Here is a 15,875-nt window from a genome sequence, read left to right on the forward strand (position 1 = left end):
CAGATACGATTGAAGCGACTTTTCATGCATGCATGCATGATTACCTAACAGGTCAGTGGTTAGCTGTAACATGGTTTTCAGATAGCCTCAATGCTCTGCTCCTAACCTTCCTAATCATAGGACTGCTAACCCCACACCCACACCCGCAAGCTGTGATTGTGCAAAAGGGAACCCCTAATGGGTTTATACACTTTACTCCAGAGGAAATTAATCCCCTTGCCTTCTGTCTCCAACCCCGTTGGTCCTTTCGATCTATCAAATGCCACCTCCTTTGTGAAGACTCACCCTTGTCCCTTCAGCTAAAAGTAACTTCCATTTTCCGAACTTTGCCACTCCCTCATGGCACCAAATCTCTCTAAATCTTGAATTACAGTTATGTACACCTTATCTTCCTTATGTAACAAGCATAGTGAAGGCAGGGTTTGTGTCTGATTTATTTTTATTTAAACAGCGAGCTTATAAATAAGAGGCAATGGACATGCTGGTTAGTCCACCCAAATCTCTCATTTGGGCTTTGGCAAAGGCCTTCTCACTGTTCCCTGGATTCCACTCTGGTTTTCCTGTCCTGATCCTTTTGAAACTAATCAGCTCAAGTGGCCCCTTACTCAAAGCCCTCCACAGATTTTCCATGTCCTCCCTACACCATCTGCCTAATTTTGCTCTTATCACACTGGCCTTCTTTTCTTCTATCATGCTAACCACTGCCTGCCTCAAATGCCATGCATCTGATGTTCTTTCAGGGTAGAATAGGGGCTATTAGTAGAATATGGTTTAGGATACTAATATTGTTTGCTTCCTTATTCAAATCTGGTTCTGTTCCCCACCATGGAGATCCTCTTTGGCTATCTCTAGCACCTCCCTTGAGTAAAACCAGACTGCCTGGTTTGGAAAGTTGGCTTTACAACTTATTAGGTGTATGATTTGGGGCAATTAACCTTTTGTTTCCTGTTTCCTCATCAGTGAAATGAGGATAATAATTAGACATATTGATTGCTTAGAATAGTGCCCACATAGTACATAACAAGGGTTCAATAAGTTATTGCTCTTCCTCATAGTGCTTATCACAAACTGGTATTTTTACATATTGGTCTGTCTTCTACATTTAGAAGTAAGCTCCTCTAGGGCAGGACTGTTTTATTGGTGATTTTACCCCTAGCTCCTAGAGCAGTGTCTTGCTATAAAGAACTTTAGTGAGTTTTGTTAAGAATGAATGGATTTATTCAGTGTTTAAAAAACCATAAATAAACTGAATTGTATTATTTCTTAAATGGGCTTTCCATAACTGTGTGAATATTGACAGATCTATGTACTGTACTTTGTTTCGGGGGAAACCTCCTTGGCCTTTATATTCAAGAGGAACATAGCCACAAAGAGGAACAGTGTATCTGGAAAAACATCTAGTCCATTATACTGTGTTATTGAACTAGATCAGTTAAAGCTAACTTTTTATATGGTAACACTAGAGTACTAAGAGAAAAAATGGATAATTGTGTGCCTACCATATAGTTGCTCTGAGTAATTACTAGCAAACCAGCAATATAAAAGCACTCGAAAAAAATGCAGTAACAGAAGTTAGATTCTGACTACTGTATATACCTGTGTAACCACCACTGTGCTCTAGGTATAGCACGCTGCCACCGCTCCAAAAAGACCTCCTTGCCCTTTTGGAACAATTCCTTGTCTTCCCAAGGCAACCATGTGGCAGGCAAAATAACAACTCCCCGAACGATGTCCTTGTCCTCACGCCCAGAACCTGTGAATATGAACATACCTGTGACCATGTGACATAGCAAAAGGGACTTTGAGAAAGGGGATTATTTTGGATTACCTTGGTGGGCCTAATGTAACCACAAGAGTCCTTAAAAATAGAAGAGGAAGACAGAAGAGTGGGTCAGAGAAAGATGCTACAGTAAAAAAAGAGGCAGGAGAGATCTGAAGTGTAAGAAGCACATGACCTACTCTTGTTGGCTTGGAGGATGGAGGAAGGGGGTGGTCCAAAAATATAGGTGGTCTCTAGAATCTGGGAACAGCAGCAAAGAAACAGTGACCTCAATCACAACTATAGGACTGAATTCAGCCAGCAACTTGAAATGAATGAGGTAATGGATTCTGAGAGCCTCCAGAAAGAAATGCAGCCTTGTGGCAACTTGATTTTAGCCCAGTAAGTCCTATCCTCAGCTTCTGACTGCAGAAGTATAAGTTTCTGTTAAGTAATCTTCTCTGTTTTGGGACTTTATATGCATGGAACCACACAGACCTCTTTTGGGCTGTGCTTAGTCGCCCAGTCTGTAAGGACTGTAGCCCAAGGACTGTAGCCCACCAGGCTGCTCTGTCCATGGGGATTCTCCAGGCAAGAATACTTGAGCAGGTTGCCATGCCCTCCTTCAGGGGATCTTCCCAACCCAGGGATCGAACCCAGGTCTCCTGCACTGCAGGCGGATTCTTTACCATCTGAGCCACCAGGGAAGCCAGACCTCTTTTGTAGCTGCTTTCTTTCACTTATTCTTTTTTTGGCCGCATCCTGTGGCATGTAGGAATCTAAGTTTCTGGACGAGGGATTGAACCCTTACCCCCTGCACTGAGAGCACAGTCATAACCAGTGGACTTTCAGGGAAGTCCCTCACTTAATGTTTTTGAGATTCACCTATATCGTTTGTAACAGTAATTTAAAAAACTGCTGAGTAGTAGTCCATTGTAAATATACCATAATTTACTTATCTATTGAGGATGGACATTTAGATTCTTTTAGTTTCTGGCTCTCACAAACATGTACATTCTTGTTCCACTCTTTTTATAGACATGTTTCCATTTCTCTTGGGTGAAGACTCAGGAGTGGAACTGCTGGGTCACAGGATAGATGTATGTTCAACATTAAAAGAAACTTGAACAGTTCTCCAAAGTGGCTGCATCATTTCATATTCCTACTAGTACTCTCTGGGTTCCAGTTGCTCCATATCTGTGAATTCGAGCAGATTGTATTCTGACTTTATGTATGAGAAAAAAAAATACAAACCAGAAGCTGATTTGCCTAAAGTCATATCTTCATGTTGCCTTCTCTTTCATCTTGATAGTTGTCAATCACATTAGCTTAATTTTCTTGCTATTTTTATGCCTTCTAAGGGAGATGACAATTTTATTTTTAAAGGGAAATAATAATTTTAAAAAATGATGTAATATTTATTGTACCTATCTTCTTAAAATTTTTTAATGTATAAAAATTACATTAAAACATCCATATGCAATTATTTTCCCACCATTCCAAAATTTTAATATGTATTGAAGACTCTGGACCAGAAAATGTGTAAAGAGAAGACAAGGAATATCAAAATAACTTATAACAAATTTCTAAAACCTCTCTCTCACATATTAAAATTTGTAAGACAAAAATATGATTTACAATACATGTTTGCCATTATGGTATAGATAAGAAAATAGTACCCATACTAAAATTAATTCATCCTACTCGTCAAAATTCCTAGTATAAGAGTGAAAATATTCAGATGCTTATAAATAGGTATTAAAAAGTTGCTTTTGGACAACATTCTTTGGTGTTCATAGAACTGCATATATTATTATGTATCTATTTATCATACAGTCTTTTCAGACTATACATTCAGTTTCAATCGGAAATGAAAAAATATAAATTAGATATTACTACAGAAAGTACTTAAGGGTATTTTGATACCCAAGGGTTTATGAACAAGATTTCCTTATTAAACTTTAAAATAACCACTTAATTCTTTGATATTTCTTTTATGGTGACGTTTCAGAATTTTTTTTTTTAAGTTACATTTTTAGGTAGAAAATTCAACTCTGAGTTGACAGTTATCTATGACTCTCTCCACTGGCTCTTCCACAGTATATGGAGCTTAAATGAAAAGATGAAAAGCCTAGCATTGCTTGGATACCAGCTTAATAAGCAACTTGGAATGCCAGATGCATAACAAGAAGTGGAATATTCTACTTTAGAAGAAGACAAGTGAGTGAATAACATGGACACAACTTAGTCTAAGTTCTTTACCCCAATAAAGCAATTATTCATTTGCAAATATTACCAAAAGTAAAAAAAAATGTATTTCACAGAGTGGTTGGCTTCTGTAATACATCAGAATCTGTCATGCTGTCCTTCACGCCCCCACTGCTGCCTCCCGTCAGTGGCTGAGGCCTCTCCCAAGTAATTCAGTTTACATTTAAAGTGGCAAAAAAGGTTTTACTTAATGGATTTAAGTTATAATTAGAAACCAGTTTTATATACAGAAAGTCCATAAATATAGATCTTTTATTCCTATTTTATCCTAGGGCTATGCAAAAAAGTGACTAAATTTTTTTCATTTGGGTCTTCGTAATAAACATGTTACATACATTATTTACAGTGGAGATGCTTTCTGGCGGAAAGTAAACACACAGAAGTAATCTTGGTCTTCACTTGAATCCATCATTGTATGTTCATTTTTGAAGATGATGTGATATTACATCACATTCACTCAAATTTCAAGTTTGCTATTTTACACATAATTTCAACAATTATTTCACTTGTACAATTAATGCTTCATTCTGTATTTAAATTTCCTTTAAGAAAGATTCCTTGATCCAACTTTAGGGAGCTTTAAAAATTTTTTCAAAAGCAACAAAATGTTTCTGTACAATTATGTGCAATTTTCTTCCTTCTGGTGGTATTATAAATACCCGGCCTTTTAATCTTCATTGTTCAAACCCCAGCAGTAATTCCCAAGTTATCTCACATGATGTAAGTACCATCTTTGTAGTATTTCATGGACTCCATTTGTTTTGTCATAGTCAGAACATCATGAAATCCAGTACTCAAGCCAGACATATGTTGGAAGTATGCTTCTTTTTCTACTTGAACCGTTAAATTGTTTACTCCAGCATCTTTAAGTATTCCTGTAACCTGTTATAAAAATCCATACATTGAAAAGCATTTAGATTAATGCATTTAGTGCACATGGATTAAATAATGAATATCACATTTTAAAAAACAGCCAGATAGTCAGTTATAAGTCCTTAAAGTAACATTTATTATTTAGCTGGTCAAATATTACATACGATCTGTTAGGAGGCCAGTAGCTCACTGAATTGACATTCAGAAGTGTAAAGGAAAACAGCTATTGTTTTCAATTCAGTAGGTCCAGAATAGGGATACAGGAACTGTTTTCATCCTTATCGCCACCCTGCCAACTTTATTATTATTAACTTAGGACTATTTATAATAACTTATTTCTTGACCATCTGTTGGTAATCACGGTGGATTACAAATGAACTTTTTTTTACATTAACTTAAGCTTGTCCTCCACATAATAAAGACTGACTTTATTTTTACTATTTTGGGATATAAAACAAATCTAAATATAAAAAAGAAAGCTATCCCTGGACAGCTGTAAGGCTGATATTTTTAAAAAATTAAGTGACTATCGAGCTGTAGAACTTATAATGTGTACAATTTTACTTATGAATTACCTCAACTGAAATTATTTTAAAAACTTAAGAGGATTACCTGCTGTACTATTCTTTGTTCCAGCACATCAGATGTCACCTGTATATGAATTGTTCCTGCCACAATACTGGCAGAATGACGCCAAAAATGTGGGTCTCGGTATGATATCAATCCTTCAATTTTCTGTAGCTGTCAGATAAAAGGAGAGGGGATATAAATGGACCTGAAAGGCTAATTTACTGAACACAGAGCAGTCTTTCTGATCCAGGAACCATTATTAAGCTGATTAAAAATAATAATAACAACAGTAAGGAGAGCCTAGAATTTAGAAGGGAACAGGAGGGACAACTACAAGTCAAGGTGTCTACAATACTGACCTGGCAGTGATGCCAGGGAAGGAAGTCTGGAATAGGAAGTGAACAGGGTTACACAGGCGCCTTTATACACAATGGGTGCACGCCTATTTTTACCTATATAACATGCACTTTACCTGTTTTAAACATCAGATATGTTTAGTGAACTACCTGTTTTCCTTTATACTGATACAAATGTTCAAGTTTTATTTTATATTTGAGATAACACATTCAAAAGATAGCCTTCATGTTCAACAATACAGGCTGGTTAAATTCAATGGGAAAAAATTTACAAAGCAGTACAAAACATTTTTTTGGCTATTTTTATTTTTAAAGTATTTTTACATAGAAAAATAACTTTTCAAAAGTATTTCTCTCCAGGTGGTGAAACTAACTATATATATTTTTTCTTTTTTATACTTTAAAACTTTCTGTAATGGACGTATATTAGTTTTGAAGTAAAATACTTTTTTTAGTAGGACACAGTAAAAACTTTTTTTTAGTAGATACCAATTATGAGAAAGTGAGAAAACTTTACTAATTTTATTTATGAAACCAGTGTGGTTAAAATGTTATACCTTATATAGTCAACATGCCAACTGTTCATCAGCAGATAATATTAAATGGCAAACTACAAGTTGAAATATATTCTGTGTCTGGTTTTTCTATGAATTGCCTGTCCATATTTTCAGTTCATTTTCTACAAGACTGTCGTTTTCATTTTCATCTCATTAGGCCAACTTAATTTCAAATACTATTTTAAAAGGAAGAAGAATAGTAAGGAAATTATAAACAGTACCTTTTCTAAGGCAATATGTAGCTCTTTTTCATATTCTGGTGGCAGCCTCAGAAGTAGAACCTGACAGGCATCTTTAATCAGTGGGACAACACTGAGAAATATTAATACAGCAATAAAAAGAGAACAGAGGGGATCAGCAATGAACCATCCAAACTGCTCTATAAGAATGGTGGATACGATCACACCAATACTGCCGAGCGTGTCTGCCAAAACATGTAGAAATACACCTACAAGTAAGGCATACAAAATATTAAAAATTAAAGCACATCTAATTTAGATTTTTATTCATTATACAAATATCACAGGATATCTATTATCCACCAGGTACTCTGCTAGGGGCTGGTACTTCCAAATGATTAAACCTCCTCACTTCATCAAGGAATTCATAGCATAGAGGTGAAAATAAAGATTTGGGCAACTATTCACAATGTGGTGAGTTTTACGATGGTGTAGTTTGTCTGGGAAGGATTCCTAGAAATCATACATGTGCCAACTTTTGACTTTAGTCAAATTATTTAAACTACCAGAATGGGGAATTCTCTGCGAGTCCAGAAGTTAGGACTCTGCACTTTCACTGTCAAGGGCACAGATTCAATCACCTGTTGGGGAACTAAGATCCCATAAGCTGCACAGCACATCCAAACAAATAAATATCAGAATAAATATCACATAAATGATAAATACTTCCCCTGTATTTTTTTTACAGTACAAGAAACATTTCCTAATTCTTTACATGAAAATGCATAACAACAGTTTCCCTTGCAACTAATATTTATTCAAGTGTTACAATGAAAGAGACTCTATAATTACAATAATTCATTTAAAAAAATTGACATTTATGAACATTTGTGGGCATTTTCTATAACAGATGATTTTAGATCTCTTAGCTACAGATTGTTTTTTTTTTTTTTAAATAAAATTGTACCAGAAGCCCAATTCTTAATACAGTATCAACTCAGAACAGTTGAAAGGTAGGACAGTTTTTGGCCAGGACTCACCCCTCATGTTAGCGTTCATGCCTCTGCCAGCAGATCCGTGGCTGTGGCCATGACCGTGCCCATGGTCACTGTGTCCGTGCACATGGTGTGAATGGCTGTGATCAGACGAGTGACAGCTTCCTTGAGAAGCTCCATGGCTATGGTTATGGGCATGGCTAAAGGCACAGATACCAATAAGGTTTACTATCAGCCCTCCAACTGAGACTGGCTAGCAAAAAAGAGGAAAGAAACCTTTAAATTTGTAATTAAAAAAAAAAATTTATCTAAAACTTACTATACAGCTATACGTTTTTTTTTGGTTTACAGTTTTGAAAATATAGTAAAACCTCATTAATTAGAAAAAATTTTAAAGTGTGAATTTTAGAATATTTTAGAAGCAGCACTTAAGTTTCAAATACCAAAGTGCTGACAAGTAAAAGGATTTAGGTTTGCTTTAATTAAATGATTAAGAATAAAAGTGTACTTGATTCAGGGTTTGCTAAGTCGCTTCAGTCGTGTCCGACTCTGTGCGACCCCGTAGACGGCAGGCAGCCCACCAGGCTCCACTGTCCCTGGGATTCTCCAGGCACTGGAGATTCTCCAGAACACTGGAGTAGGTTGCCATTTCCTTCTCCAATGCATGAAAGTGAAAAGTGAAAGTGAATTCGCTCAGTTGTGTCGACTCTTAGCGACCCCATGGACTGCAGCCCACCAGGCTCCTCTGTCCATGGGCTTTTTCAGGCAAGAGTACTGGAGTGGGGTGCCATTGCCTTCTCCGGATTCAGGGTTTATGAATAAGTAAATGATGCTCAAGTTTTGTCTTGTTTATTTAAATAAGAGTTTGAAAGTACTGCTTAACTAGAGCATGTATACACTGTATCTGAAATCTCATTTATATTACTAGGTAAATGTCAATACTTTAAAAGACAATGACTGTAATTTACTAATGAGTGGACTCCAAATAAACGTAGTCTTATTGTGTCTTAACTATAGTAAGATTTCCCAAAATAAAAAAAAGTATAATGAAAAAGCATTTTTTCAAAAAGTAAGTGGGATTATCTTGACTTAATGGTGCCACAATAACACCTCAGAGGATAAACAAAGTTACTTACCTTCATTAACACCTCTTACAAGGTGATCTGAAGTAGTAGCTCATGGCACTATTTAACTTACATATATCTACAATTTCTCCTTTAGAGAAATCCATTTGTTTTATAAAAAGAACATATAAAATTAAGGGCACAGAATATTTTAATTAATTTTCAAAGCTAGAAAGAGACTAGCTTTGTAGTCTGTAGTAAACATATGTAGAACTTATTTACTTTTTCTCATGACTCAGACCATCTGCCTGTCAGATTTTAAAACTTCAGTCAGCTTTATGATCCTGAAGAGTGTTAATGAATTTTGAATGAAATAAAATACTGCAGAGACTTCATTAGATCATAAATACTCTACTCTGTTGAGAAATACTTCATGTTTCTATATTTCATCAGAATGAAAATAAATAACAAAGTGAAAGACCCCTCTAAGAATTAGTCTCTCCTAAGAGGATGGTGTATATTCTATGCACAATACTAATATACATATATACCTTTTAAAAATCAGTAACAGGATCATATTCAATACTATTTTATGTATTTTTTCACTTAGTACATACTGTAAATATTTTTCATGCCAGCATATATTGATATACCTTTCTTTTTAGTAGGTGTGTAGTATTCTATTGTATGAGTGCTGTTTATTTAACTAGTCCTTTCATTGGTGAACACTGTTTTTCTTTTTTCCCTGCCATTGTACCATTATAAACAATGGTACAATGAATGGTGCACCCCTATACCCTTGTGTGAATATTTCCGTAGCAAATATTAAAGGTCAAAGATATAAGCATTTAAAAATCCAAAATATATATCCAAACTACAATTCAAAAACATTTAATATACGCTTCCATCAACAAGATTCATAATTGTTTTTAGTCATTTAATGATTAACAGTGGACTGTAAAAAAGAATATATATATGTATTTATATATATATAAAACTGAATCACTTTGTGGTAGATCGAAAACTAACATAACATTATAATAAAAATTCGACTATATTACAAAAAAAAATCCCTACCAATTAATAGTTGGCTTTCTATTATAAGCCAGGTGCTAAAATTTAAGAGTTAATATACACAATTCAGGTCCTGAAAATACATCTTAATTGTGGAAGAATGACAAATTAAACAACAGCTTTAAGTCAGAGTTGCTATAAGAAGACTGCACAGATATAATGGGAATATTCAGAAAGGGAAATCTAACATACTTTGTGGTGAGAAGAGAGGGATGAAGGGAAGGTATCCCACCAGAGGTGACACTGGAAGTGCAGGCTAAACGGGCAGAATGTGGGAAAGGTGTGAGAACGACAAGGAGAAGCACATGCAGAGGTTAAGGGGCGCAGGGAGAGCACTGAGCCACCGCAGCACTAACTCAGAGTAATAAAGTCTTTGCAAATTTCCTCAGGTACCTAAAAACACATCTTCAAACAAGAACATTTAATAAGGCAGAGAAACAATCCATGTTTTAGAATGTCATCTAATATTCTGACTACCAATGTACTGGAGAAAGGTGTATTAATTAATTTCTAAGAGTCAGCAGTGTAAATATAAATAGCAAGATAGGAAGTTGAGTAAAAAAAAAAAATAAAAACCTTGTTAGGTCAATAATTACAAGTAGTTAAACATTAGTAGGGAAATAGCTGTATGAGTATAAGTAGAAATTCAAATAGTAAAATGAAAAGACTTACTGTTAACATGTGTGTGTCTAATTCCGGAGGATCAATTAACCTAGCCACCGACTCCATAAACACAAAGAAAGCTATTACCACTAGAAAAAGCCCGTTAATAAATCCAGAGAGAATTTCTATTCGGCCATACCTAAAAATGGAGAATATATTTTTAGAAAAGGAAATTGACAAATGAAGTATTTTAAAAATATAAACATTATTATGTTATAAATGAGGAAATGAGTCCAGATTTTCAACTACACAAACAGTAAGACTTGAAAATTACCAACATTTTAAATATCATACTACTGCTGGAAGGTTTATATGTTTGTTGAGATTTTATGTGTTTTATCAGAGTCCTTCTTCAGTGTCCCCTCTTATACAAAGCCTGTCCTAATTTCTTAGCAAGAAGTTACTTTTCTCTCTTTCAAGACTTTGATGTTCTCTGTATCTATCACAACACACAGATTCAGCTTGTATCAAGATTTTTTGTATCTTTGGCTCATCCATCTTTCAAAATATAAACAGCTGAAAATAAGCTGAATTTATTAACCTATTTATAGTAGGTCTTTATCAAAATACTCTGCACAAATCATGGATTCTAATATTCACTGAATGATTCACTTAGTGAAAGGATACTGCATGTATAGTCACTTCAAAGTTTGAATTCTCTAACAGCAAAGATGTGAATGAACATGCACATTCCATGACCTCAAAGAAACACTGTTGGCCAAACAGCTCACTATTTAACTGATTTTTGCTATCTATCTATGAGAAGGATTTGTCAGGGAATATGGTCTTAAGCTTATTGCCATTCAGTATTTATCAAATGCTTGGTTTATTTCCTCTTATCTACTTTAAAGAAGAATTAGGCTCTGAAAAATTAAATTTGTATTAAAGGTAGTAAAATTTTATCACATGAGATGGAATTTGCTATTAACACAAGCCTTGAAATCAGTGTACCTACCCATAGGAGAAAATCCGAGTTGCTTTCCATCTGCTCATCAGGGCTGCAAAAAGTCCCATGACCAAAGCAGAGCAGTCAAACAGCATGTGAAATCCATCTGAGATCAGACCCAGACTATTGGTCAACACGCCGTAGAATAATTCCACAAAGGTAAAAAGCTAAAACATGTTCCAAAAACAACAACAACAACAGGGGAATAGTTTTTATTTCTCAAAAAAACAATTGGGAAATACTGTTTTAAGATAAACTTATCAGAATTTGATCATAAGGAATTTAATGCTTAATTACCCAAAGCTTACTTGAAGATATACTGCCTCTTTCATTACTTAACTGATTCTCATACAAGAAATCTCATTTCATATAAATGGTAAGAAATCATGCTAAATCAGTTATGTCCATCTTATAAATTATTTAAAAGGAGACAGCTTTATCTACATGTCTGTAGAACTCAATAAGATAGATTAGAAAATGTTAGCAATCTGGTTGGGAGTGAGATCCCATAAGGTGTACATAAGAATCTTTATAAGCTACTCTTGAATGGCACACTAAAGCAATGTCTCTAAAATACCTCAAAAGTGTTTAAGCAGTATGAATAAGATCCTGTAATCTTTCTACTAGAGAAAATATTTTAGCCCACCTCTTAACTATTAAAATTATTTGGGAATAACAAAAATTACACCAGAACTGTCAAAATTAAAAGATTAAGCCTTCAAAAAGAAAGAAAAGAAAAAAGATTAAGCTTTCAAGATATGCCATTAATATTTAAAACTCTTACCAGATTCAAACACAAGAAGTAAAAGATCTGCCTAGAGTCATTTTCCTCAAGAATCTGTTTTAGTGATTCCTTAATAAACCTAGGGATGGACTGGGAACTATGCTGAAAAGCGTCACCCATGAAGTTATAAAGAGGTGTTCCTTCAGGAGAATATCCAATGAGGGTACCTTTCTGTCCTCTCTTAGAAGGAGATGATAAGATGTTGGCAGCTAAAAGAAGGAAAAAAAAAATACATATATTACAAAAATTTTAAAAGTTTAACCTACAGAACCCAACAGTATCTCTCAGCACTAGGTAAGCACTGAACACACTCCCCAGTTGAGTGAATGAGCCGCAGAATCCACAGGAAGGAACTTGCTAGGGGAAATGCTCACATAAGGTGAAGAACACAGCGCTGACCACCACTCCTCCAGAAAGCACGTGCTCCGTGCCCCCTTGGCGTGCTGCTCTATCCACAGCCCGGAGCTGGCCTGCTATCGGATGTGTCCAAAACTTTCCAAACAGTAGAGCGCTGATAAAAATGGGAAAGGATCCATAGCGGGCACATTTGGAAACTTCCATTTTGACTGAACAAATGGACTCGACATAGAAATCCAGGATCATGACAAAAAAAACAACCGTTGAGAAAGGCATAATGAGAGAAAACCAAGAATCGACTTTACTCTAGAAATTAAAAAAAAAAAATTGTTAATACCATATGGGTATAAAGTTCACATCTTATATTTTAGTTAATCCGTTTATGTGTAAACAAGTTTTTCCATGATTCAATACAACTTGTAAAATGCCAAAATATGAGTTATAAGATATTGTCACATTTTCCTCATATTCCCCAAAGTATTAAAAAAAGAAGCATTATGGTTTAATAATTTTATAAATACTTGGTGATGTGCAATCCTTGGGTTTTTGGGTAAGTATTAAATTATTTTGGGTAGTATTTAACTGAAGGGATCAGCTAAATACTACCACAGGGATGGGTATATAAATGTAATAGTACTTGATTTGTATTTTCTATAAACAATAAAGTTAACTCTAAAAAATTTTCAGGGACTCCTCTGGTGGTCCAGTGGCTAAGACTCTGAGCTCTCAATGCTGAGGCCCTTAGTTTGATCCCTGGTGGGGGAACTAGATCCCACATGCCACAAAAGACCCTGTGCAGCCAAATAAATAAATAAAAATAAATATTAAAAAAAAAATTTCAAAACCTATAACGAAAATGCAAAGAAATTTAAGCCACTTGCAACATCAAACTGAAATAAAATATAATGTACTGAACTAAAATCTATAGGTAACAGTAATTTATTTTACTTATTACCAATAAATTCCTGCTCTTACCTCAGTTGTCACAGAAAGAACAATGACCCATGGGCATAAGAGAAGTACAGAAACAATTTGGGATAAAGCTTGAAGACGTTTGGCTCCACCAACATCTATAGAGAGTTTTCTGGAAGCTGTATGAAAACCAACTTTACAACACAAAGCCAGTACTAGCAACAATACTCCACCCTGTGAGTAAAAGTAGATAAGTCTTATTAGAAACACAAGAGTTCAATACTTAAGCCTTAAATATATAATATTTAAAGAAATGGAGCTAGCATGTTTTCTTTCATAACCCAAATTACTGAACTACTTAAATGGTTGGCAGTATTGTAAAACATTTTAAATGCACTTTTAAAGTTATCGTTGCTTTAACTTTTCAGAATCTCTCATGTTAAGAACAAAGAAAAGAAAACATACCTTGTGATCTGCCACACCTAAGAAGGCAATGGCTGTGTAAAGCATGTGGGTTAGAGCACTGTCATGATGTCCTTCAGCTAAGTGAGTCGGAGTAAAGGAAAAAAATTTAACTCTTTGAATCCTGAAGTCCTCCTGGAATTTACCTACTATTCGGGGTTTACTATTTATTAATCTGAGGGCCCCAAACCTGACTATCCTCAATTATGTTTCCCTTAAAAACAAAAGAAAATAATGAAAAAATTAATTTAGGGAACATGATTTGTAAATTAGAATGGCTTGTATATACTTCTTTTGTTGTCTCCAAGACAAGTATAATAGTGCTTAAGGCATAGTTGTTAAATTTTAGTACATAACCTCCAAACGACATATGCATACTTACTAGAACCTCCTTGGACCACTCCTATCTGATTCAATTAAGGTTGATTTTTTTGGAATGCCATGTAAAACTCAGTCCTAAATCTACTTCTTAGTCATTGATAACATAAACCTCAGCAAAGTAAGCAGCAAGCAAAAGAGGGGGGGGTAGGCAACAGTTGTTTAACAGTCAACCTGAAGTTTTGCAAAAGTCATACCATTCTCCTTCACTGTAACACAGTAAACTGGTCTTAGTTAATCAATAGGTTTTAGAGCAGTATCAATCACCAGAAGATTCAAAACTGGTGTTCTGAGCCCTGCTAAATGGAGAGGGCTAAGGGTATGTGGTGGAGAAGGCAATGGCAACCCACTCCAGTACTCTTGCCTGGAAAATCCCATGGATGGAGGAGCCTGGTGGGCTGCATGCAGTCCATGGGGTCGCTAAGAGTTGGACACGACTGAGCGACTTCACTTTCACGTTTCACTTTCATGCACTGGAGAAGGAAATGGCAACCCACTCCAGTGTTCTTGCCTGGAGAATCCCAGGGACGGGGGAGCCTGGTGGGCTGCTGTCTGTGGGGTCACACAGAGTCAGACACAACTGAAGCGACTTAGCAGCAGCAAGGGTATGTGGATAGGAAAGAACAAGCCATGTCTGCAGAGGAAAATGAGTAGATATATTTGATTGGAAGTTGGGTTTAGTCAATATAAGAGAGGAGTGGGGGGGCTGAGTTGGAAATAATTTAGAGCAAGGGAGTGAATACCAGATTAAGGAATTTAAACTTCTTTCAGGTAAGAAGATGCCAAAGGTTTTTTCATTTAATTTCAAAAAAGTTTATATTTAATAACTGCCACTGCCTTCTAAAGGGAGCATTTATTTAAATCGTTAAATTACAAGGGAGCAAACAGATTGATTTTATTGAGTGAGTAAATCATACATATATATGTATACACATACATACATTAGCGCCACAACATTCTAAAATATTCTTTCATTGTCCCAAAATTGCTGAAAATTCAGGGTGCTTTATAAGATGTTTAACTTAGAATGAATTTATTCACTATTTGAATAGTGATTTAAAATACCTCCATTAATCTATGAAAGCTTCATTCACGATTGATTAGTTTAATTCAGTTACTCCTTCTTTCCCATTCTGCCAGTCTTCTGTTTCTCCGTAAGACTAAAAAACTCCCATCTTCTGCAAAAGGATACGGTGCTCAGCCATTTTAGCCATGAGGTCATCATTGTCGAAAAGCAACAGGCAAATCACAGCAATAATGAAAAAAGCAGCCCCCCTTGTCTGAAAATGAAGAGAATAATATCAAGAGTGGCTTTTTCAAGTGTTGATTTTTAAGACCATGACTATACAAATGTAAAAGAAATTTTTTCAAATACCTATTTAAAGATAAAATAATATTTGACATTAAAATCTTTATACTATACATGTAAATTTATAGTATTAACAGTAAGATGCAAAAGTAAAGAGCTCCCATAAATTCTGCAGTATGTTTTCAGGGCACTTTAAGACACTTAATAATGACAACTTCAATTGTGTCTTTGCTACTATGAATAGGGATATTACCATGCACAAACTATTAAATGTTCAAAGAACCAATCTTCTTAAATGTTACTTTGCTTCTATTTGAAAAGCTCAAGTAGCTAAGGAATAATTAGTAGTGACATTTTATTCTCTAACAT

The 15,875-nt window shown here is 35.2% G+C and overlaps 1 protein-coding gene across 1 annotated transcript in view; it reads right to left on the reverse strand.

Annotated features, from left to right (window-relative positions):
- Positions 1-4,564: 4,564 nt before the first annotated feature.
- SLC30A5 (solute carrier family 30 member 5) overlaps positions 4,565-15,875 on the reverse strand; it is a 32,709-nt gene continuing 21,398 nt past the window's right edge. Inside the window, exons 6-16 of the mRNA XM_052659176.1 lie at positions 15,390-15,477; positions 13,823-13,899; positions 13,421-13,591; positions 12,463-12,751; positions 12,089-12,297; positions 11,314-11,471; positions 10,368-10,497; positions 7,603-7,810; positions 6,605-6,831; positions 5,513-5,641; positions 4,565-4,909 (exon numbers count right to left, since the gene is read on the reverse strand). Coding sequence (XP_052515136.1) covers positions 4,739-4,909; positions 5,513-5,641; positions 6,605-6,831; positions 7,603-7,810; positions 10,368-10,497; positions 11,314-11,471; positions 12,089-12,297; positions 12,463-12,751; positions 13,421-13,591; positions 13,823-13,899; positions 15,390-15,477 — 1,857 coding nt within the window. The 3' untranslated portion in view covers positions 4,565-4,738. The remainder of the gene's footprint in view (positions 4,910-5,512; positions 5,642-6,604; positions 6,832-7,602; positions 7,811-10,367; positions 10,498-11,313; positions 11,472-12,088; positions 12,298-12,462; positions 12,752-13,420; positions 13,592-13,822; positions 13,900-15,389; positions 15,478-15,875) is intronic.

The sequence above is a fragment of the Budorcas taxicolor genome, chromosome 20 (genome assembly GCF_023091745.1).
Source record: "Budorcas taxicolor isolate Tak-1 chromosome 20, Takin1.1, whole genome shotgun sequence".
NCBI classification, from domain to species: domain Eukaryota; kingdom Metazoa; phylum Chordata; class Mammalia; order Artiodactyla; family Bovidae; genus Budorcas; species Budorcas taxicolor.